This window comes from Tarenaya hassleriana, unplaced genomic scaffold (assembly GCF_000463585.1).
Source record: "Tarenaya hassleriana unplaced genomic scaffold, ASM46358v1 Cleome202, whole genome shotgun sequence".
NCBI lineage: Eukaryota > Viridiplantae > Streptophyta > Magnoliopsida > Brassicales > Cleomaceae > Tarenaya > Tarenaya hassleriana.
Genome location: NW_010965390.1, coordinates 7,441 through 15,061, shown reverse-complemented (window position 1 = coordinate 15,061; position 7,621 = coordinate 7,441). Strand labels below are relative to the sequence as shown.

General features: G+C 42.9%; 2 protein-coding genes across 2 annotated transcripts; both read left to right on the top strand.

Annotated features, from left to right (window-relative positions):
• Window positions 1-16: 16 nt before the first annotated feature.
• Window positions 17-2,564, top strand: LOC104814106 (radial spoke head 10 homolog B-like; the record flags this gene model as incomplete). Its single annotated transcript, XM_010541984.1, has 3 exons — window positions 17-735; window positions 1,855-2,116; window positions 2,289-2,564. Coding segments are annotated over 3 exons (1,161 nt in total), but the record flags the coding sequence as incomplete, so codon positions are not given.
• A 926-nt stretch (window positions 2,565-3,490) lies between these two features.
• On the top strand, window positions 3,491-7,193 carry LOC104814058 (metacaspase-1). Its single transcript, XM_010541903.2, has 5 exons — window positions 3,491-3,918; window positions 4,665-4,995; window positions 5,944-6,064; window positions 6,489-6,695; window positions 6,927-7,193. Exons 1-5 carry the CDS (start codon window positions 3,585-3,587, stop codon window positions 6,984-6,986), a joined length of 1,053 nt encoding a protein of 350 aa, XP_010540205.1. The 5' UTR covers window positions 3,491-3,584; the 3' UTR covers window positions 6,987-7,193.
• Window positions 7,194-7,621: the final 428 nt, after the last annotated feature.

Here is a 7,621-nt window from a genome sequence, read left to right as displayed (position 1 = left end):
CTACCCTTTCTCCCCCTCACCTCCTCCTCCTCCTCCGGCCTCTCCGCCGCCTTCACCCTTTCTCAGCCGTCGCCTCCGCCGCCTCCCGCTTTTCCGGCCTCTCTTCCTCCTCCTCCTCCCTCTCTTCTACTTCCTCCTCTCCCATCCTAGCCGCTCCTTCCTTCTCGATTTCTTCTCCGCCCTCGCTCTCTCCGCCGCTCTCCTTTTCTTTCTCAATCTCGCTCTCCCTCGCCTCCCTTCCATTCGATTGTTCCTTGCTCGCTCCTTCCCGATCAAGCTCTCCTCCGCATCCGGACTGCCCAGGGCGCCTTTGCCGGTCTTCTGGTCCATCGGATCTCGCCCCAAGTCGGAGAAACGGGGAAACTCCGGCTGCTGGGTCCAGGTCTACAGCAACGGTGACGTCTACGAGGGTGAGTTCCACAAGGGCAAGTGCTCTGGAAGTGGCGTTTATTACTATCACATGAGCGGCAGGTACGAAGGCGATTGGGTCGACGGCAAGTACGACGGCTATGGCGTAGAGACGTGGGCCAGGGGCAGTCGTTACAGGGGACAGTACAGGCAGGGGCTTAGGCATGGATATGGGGTTTACAGGTTCTACACCGGCGACGTTTACGCCGGAGAGTGGTCCAACGGACAGAGTCACGGTTGTGGAGTTCACACCTGCGAAGATGGCAGTCGATATGTTGGGGAATTCAAGTGGGGTGTCAAGCACGGCCTTGGCCACTACCACTTCAGGTATTTCTTCCCGTGCTTGCACCATCTATGGCGTTGTGTTTGTTTCTTCCCGCAATAGCTGAGAGATTCTTAGATAATTTACTTTGTATGAATTGTCCAACTAGTCAAGCTTACACTCAAGTATGGTTCTCAGGGAGGGGGTTAGGAGAAACTACTATAATTCGTACCCTCCTATGGATTAGTGGACACTTTAATCTCTACTTTTTATCTAAACCAAAAGTTGATGGCTCAAATACCATGAAAAAGCTTCTGTCCTATATGCTCGTCTTGGCCAAGTTTTAGTGAATAGCATCAAATGTTAGTCCTAGTTGCAAAGCACTATTAGGCATCGGTAATGCCCAAATATCTACCTTGCTAGAGCTTGCGTGTATGCTACATGTTCTACTTGCCAGGCTCGGGAAAGCATTGGTCTAGCATTCAACACTATTCACATTTTTTCTCCATATATATTTGAGTTTTGGCAAGTTCTAATAAAAGAAAACCATTGCCTTATATGATCTCCATCTTTTGAGTCAGTTCTGGGTATAGGATCTGCTGTCAGATTGGTAGATTCGGTTACAGTAGGTCCTGAATATGTGTTTTGACTGAAAGTTGAATGAAGGTCTTTACCACTTTGTTTGGTTGCCCATGCTCCAGCCAATTGTGTATTCCGGCCAGTGGGGTGGTTTCTTTTTCGTTTCCCTCTGGTTCAGCACTCTTGTCGTTAGTTTTCGTTTCTTGATATGGCATGTACCACAATCAAATGCCACATTCAAGTGTGTAGGATTCTCCCTTTGAAGCTAGCTTTTAACCGGAGGAGGAGCTTGTATAACATAACATGCCTCCATTCTGAAACTAATAATCCCCTTGGCCCACTTCCACTTCTGGGTTCCCCGATCTCTTTTGGCCCTTTCACGATGTGATTGGCCTACGAACTTGATATGAACCAGATCCATTCTAGGTCCAAACTCATTGCAATAAACATACGTATAGAGCTCATCCCTAAAAAGGTAGTTAAAGGTGCCATATGTGTGCAAGACATCAATCCATCTCATACTTTTGGTCTATGTGGAATCATAATGGTTCTCTTGAAGATCCATCTTGTCCCATTTCATGTTCTTTTTTTTTTTTTTAAATTAGGAACGGCGATATATACGCTGGAGAATACTTTGCTGACAAGATGCATGGTTTTGGCGTATATCGGTTTGCAAATGGTCACCGATATGAAGGAGCTTGGCACGAGGGTAGACGGCAGGGGCTGGGATTGTATACATTTAGAAATGGAGAAACACAATCGGGTCATTGGCAAAACGGGATCCTTGATGTTCCAAGTACGCAAAACACTACGTGTCCGGTATCGCCAGTTGCTGTCAACCATTCCAAAGTGCTAAACGCGGTCCAGGTGTGTGCTCTCCTTAACTCAAACTTATTCGATATGGTAGGCTCTTGCATGTGTGTGTGTGTATATATATAGCCGATGAGTAAAGAGAGTATAGGTCGAAGAATGATGATTTTTTGTCAGTCATTATAACAATGATGCCAGTAGAATCAAGGGTTTTTTGGTAAATGTACAGGAAGCAAGGAGAGCAGCGGAGAAGGCATATGACATAGGCAAGGTTGATGAGAGGGTCAGCAGAGCAGTTGCCGCAGCCAACAGAGCCGCCAACGCTGCAAGAGTAGCTGGCGTCAAAGCTGCCCAGAAACAGATTCATCCTTCTAGAAACATCGACAACTTCCCATTTCATGTCGTGTAATACAGTCTGTTAGCCAACTCCAGTTTTCTGTATACAAATCCTTAATGAAGATAGCAGAAGAAATGAATGAAGCGCCCCTTTATTTTATACGGCATACCTCATAGGCTTAAAGTTTGAATTTAGAAGACCAAATGCTTGGGAGGTCCAATCTTTGCAAACCTACTTAAAGGTGAAGTAGAAGGCATAATGGCTAATGTGCTGGAGGTTTCGCTGTGAGCTCTTTGCTCGTCCTGCTGCCTAGGGAAATGATACTGTAAACTGTAAGAAGTTCTTGCACCCGAGTGAGTGCACAGCATGAATAGACACATCATGGGCCTTTTTTTTGGGGGGTTATGTATATTCGAATAACTTCAAATCCACAACACTGATGGATTGTCCAAGGGAACACAAAAAGGGTGTGAATAAAATTACAGACAAAAGATTTGGCTCTCAGTCTGCTCCCTCAGTTGCCGTTCCGTGTGGCACTTCTCACATAGACAAGAAGTAAAAAATCACCAAGGTCAAGATCTCCTATGAAGAGAGATTCATACGATGTCAAAAATGACACGACTTATTCTGAAATGCACTAAGAAGCATGAAATTTTTTTGGTATTTCGTATTGGAATTAGATTATATACGTCTTTGATATATATAAACATGATATTCGTCTGCAAACCCATTTAACTATTCAAGAATCTATCGACATATTCAAAATAACAGACACTTCTTTTCTATTATATTAGGTCAAGTCAAACAAGTTCCCAAGCAGAAGCTAAGGACAGCGGCATTCCCATACTTGGAATTGGAAGCAGCGAGAACAAGACTCAGCGTTGAGCCACCGTTTCAACGTCAACTTGGATTTGACGAGGGCATCTAATCTATCTATCTATCTATCTATGATCTATCTACGCCCTCGTTTGGGCCAAAGTGGGCCTGACTTACATCTGAAAATTCGCGATCCAGTACTGGAGAAGAACTCCTCAGCGTTTTAAGAAACATAAAACGCTGTGATGTTTGCGGAGCACAAAATCACGACATATCGCCATGGATGTGGGGCATCTCTGACTCGTCTTCCTCACGCGATTTCTGTTCGAATCTCTCTCTTCTCTCCCTCCGGTAAAATTGTTCGCAGGAAGCATGTACCCGCCGCCAGGGATTTACTCGCAACCGATGCTGGTGAACTGCTCCAGTTGTCGGACGCCTCTCCAGCTTCCTCAGGGCGCTCGATCCATACGCTGTGCTCTCTGTCAGGCGGTTACGCACATCGCCGATCCCCGCACCGCCCCTCCTCCATCTTCTCCGCCGGGTCAGCCTCCTCACCCCCACGGCAGGAAGAGGGCGGTGATCTGCGGTATTTCCTACAAGTACTCTCGTCACGAGCTAAAAGGTTGCATCAACGACGCCAAGTGCATGCGATACCTCCTCATTAACAAGTTCAACTTCTCTCCCGATTCCATTCTCATGCTCACCGGTATTTTTTTTCTACTTTCTTTGTGCAACGATGAGTTTTTGTCGATGATGAAAGTTCCACGCGTATGCTGTTCGAAATCCCCATGGCTACTGTTCCTATGCTTTGGAACTTGGATATTAGCGGCCAAGGATAAATCCAGTAACTGTCGCACTATTCCTGTATCTCAATTGTGTAGGATCCTTTTTTTCCTCTTGTCGTCCGTTCATGCTCCTTTATAGTTAGGATGCAGAAAATGTCATTCCTTTCTGAATCTGTTTGCACATTCCCGTTATATCTGATACAATCCGCCAGTAAGCGGAGGATGAAGTTATTTCCAAGTTTCGTTCTTTCCGCAAGCATCTTGCTGTTTGGTCACTTTTCTCTCATTCTGGATTCTTGATTCATGCTTGCATATTAAATGTCGTTTACGGCTCGCTAGTTACCATTTCACATATCAGAATGCAGGACCGTAGTGACAAAGGTTGGAAACATATTGCTACTATTCCATTTGCTCCCCATCTGGGTTTCTGATACACGTTGGTACATTTGACCTCAAACTGCTCAATAATTATCATTTAGTATCAGAATGCAAAATTATGGTGTTAAGCCTAGGAAAACTTGCGAGCATCTTGCTGCTCATTCGGTTTCTTTTCATTTGGATATGAGTTGTGCTTCATGTTGAATCTCTCCATGACTAAAATGTCCTTTCTGGGTCTTGTCTGTCAGTGATTTCCATGGTTGATCCTTGTACATAATTTTTATTGCAGAGGAAGAAACTGACCCATTTCGTATTCCCACCAAACAAAATATGAGGATGGCATTGTATTGGCTTGTTCAGGGCTGTAAAGCTGGAGATTCACTTGTTTTCCACTATTCTGGCCACGGTTCACGTCAGAGAAACTACAATGGTGATGAAGTTGATGGCTTTGATGAAACACTTTGTCCTTTGGATTTTGAAACTCAGGGCATGATTGTAGATGATGAGATCAATGCGACCATTGTTCGTCCTCTTCCTCATGGCGTCAAGCTCCATGCTATAATTGATGCTTGCCATAGTGGCACTGTGCTGGATTTACCATTCCTCTGCAGAATGAACAGGTTAGTCCCTCTCCACCTGCAATGGGCAAAGTTTTTTTTGTACTGCTTGCCTTTCTCCTATAAATTTTGTGTTTTCGATCTATTCATCAGGGTTCTCGGTGAGTTAACTGCTCAATCCTGTGTTCAGAAGATGCCCATTACTATAATACCATTATACGATTGACTTTCTATTTCATAGAAATACAGATGTTTAGCATGACTGTTGACATTATTCAATAATATTACAGTTGCCAAAAATATTCAACATAGGCTTTAAGCTTAACAAATATTTCAACGAATCAAAGCAACATTATATTGAATAAAAAGTAAGTATTCAGTATATTGAAAATAAATATGATAGTGATCGATGAGGTTCAGGAAAACAAAAGTGTAAAATACTGCATATTTTTAATTATAAAATTTATTGTTATAATTGCAAGTCTTTGTTATTTCAATTGTAAGTTTTACAAGGGGTGGGTAACATGGATTTCTTAAAAGGATTATAAAAAAGGTGATTTTTTCGTCTTCATGTTTCCAGCAACCAGCTTTGCCAAAAGGCAATGTCCCTTCATCATCCTAATGTAAACACTGGTAACATGGGATTCTTGTGTGCATGCACGACCATATGTGAGCAATTTCTCGACTTTCACGGTGAAAATTTGGGAGGGGAGTCTTTGGGTGCGTCTTTCTTTGTTTGAGTTGGGAACTTTAGGAATGAGTGGGTGGAGGACCCTAGGATTTCGTTGGGTGGCTGGGTCTCTGAAACTTAGGGTTAGCCGCCAAAGGCTGATAGTCTGTACCTCTGTAAGAGAACCTCTTTACGTTTGGAATAAATCATCACAGAATTGATCAAAGAAAAGGGAGTCGAACTGTGTTTAAGATACACCAGTCTCCTCAAATTGCGGCAAAAGTTCTTAGAAAACCCTGGTTAAACCCATAGTTCTTAATTGCTAATAATTGTTGACGCAGATCTGGACAATACATGTGGGAGGATCATCGTCCGAGGTCAGGCTTGTGGAAAGGAACCAGCGGTGGAGAAGCCATATCTTTCAGTGGGTGTGACGATGATCAGACATCTGCTGATACATCTGTAAGTCGAATGAAGCCAATCATGCATCTTTCAATTATGGTTTCCGAGTTTCTTTCAGGACATATGTACATTTATACACACATGGATACGCATGCATACATATAGGCTCTGACCAGTACATGCGGGTGGACATTGACTTTGCCTTTGGTACAAACATTTCCAACTACATCAGACACGTCCAGGTTGTAGTTGTATGGACAGATGATTTGTTTGATTTTATTATATATCAAATAAAACATCTTGACAATTTTAAGTAGTGTTCTTAGTAGTCATGTTCATAACTTCAAACAACTAGACACTCTACCACATTTATCAACAGCCAAAAGCATCTGAGTAGTAACAAGATCTGGCTGCAACTGCCTATCACAGAGTGAGCTACTTTCTTGAGCAGTGATATATATATAATATTCCGTGGGTATAACAGGCATTGTCAAAGATCACGTCCACGGGTGCTATGACTTACTGCTTTATCCAAGCAATAGAACGTGGACAAGGAAGCACATATGGAAGCATTCTCAACTCGATGCGTACTACAATAAGAAACACGGGGAATGACATGGGTGGTGGAGTTGTTACAACTGTGGTGAGCATGCTTTTGACTGGCGGAAGCGGTATTGGCGGATTGAGACAGGTATTTGCTTTTACTAAAGTTGATGTTACGTTGTTATTTACTGTTGGTATCAGACGAGTGTTCATGGTGCAAAAATGGGCGAGAGTCGTGTGTGTTAAATGTGAAAGGCAGAAACTCTAAGATAAAATGTGAAATGGATAAACCCCGGGGTAAAAAATCAGGTACAACAAGGCCTTCTGCTTTTGATAGTTAGGATCTGACCTTCTTTTGTTTTCTCGAATTTACTGATAGGAGCCTCAGCTGACAGCATGTCAACCGTTCGATGTCTACGCAAAGCCGTTCTCTCTTTAATAAACAAAACGACTACAGGTTTCTGAATGTATAGAATCCATTTTTATGAGCTAGTGGAGAGGGAAAACTATGGTATTTGGTTTTCATTGTATTTCAATAAAGTAGTCAAACAAACGCCAATTATTAAGTGATTGCAGATTTCTCATATGCATATTATTGTCTGTATAAAGAAAATCTGATTACATATTTTGTTTTACGATTTACCTATGGAGCCAGAAGAAAACATGTTGATTTGTCTTTTTTATCGTTGTTGTGAGCCGAGACAATTTTGTTTCTTTCTAATAATGAAACGCATTGTACAAGGCAATAGGATCATAAGCGATTTGCGTCGCAATTTGCTTTAAGTTTCAGCACAACTTCCCGGCGACCTCCGTGTCGCCGCAACCTTCCCTGGTCGTAGACCAATAAGAGCTCATTCCCAGTCAAAAAAGAAATGGATCAAACAAATAGTTTCATGGAAGTTTTAGAGTCTTAAGCATAAGGTTTAGGGTATAGGGTGTAGAGATTTGTGTTAAGGAAATAGGGTTTAGGGCACGTCGGGGTTCGAGGGTTTCGCGTTTAAAGTTTAGGGTTTAGGATTAGGTTAAGGTTTAGGTTTAGGGTTTGGGATAGGGTTCGACATTTAAACCCGTTAT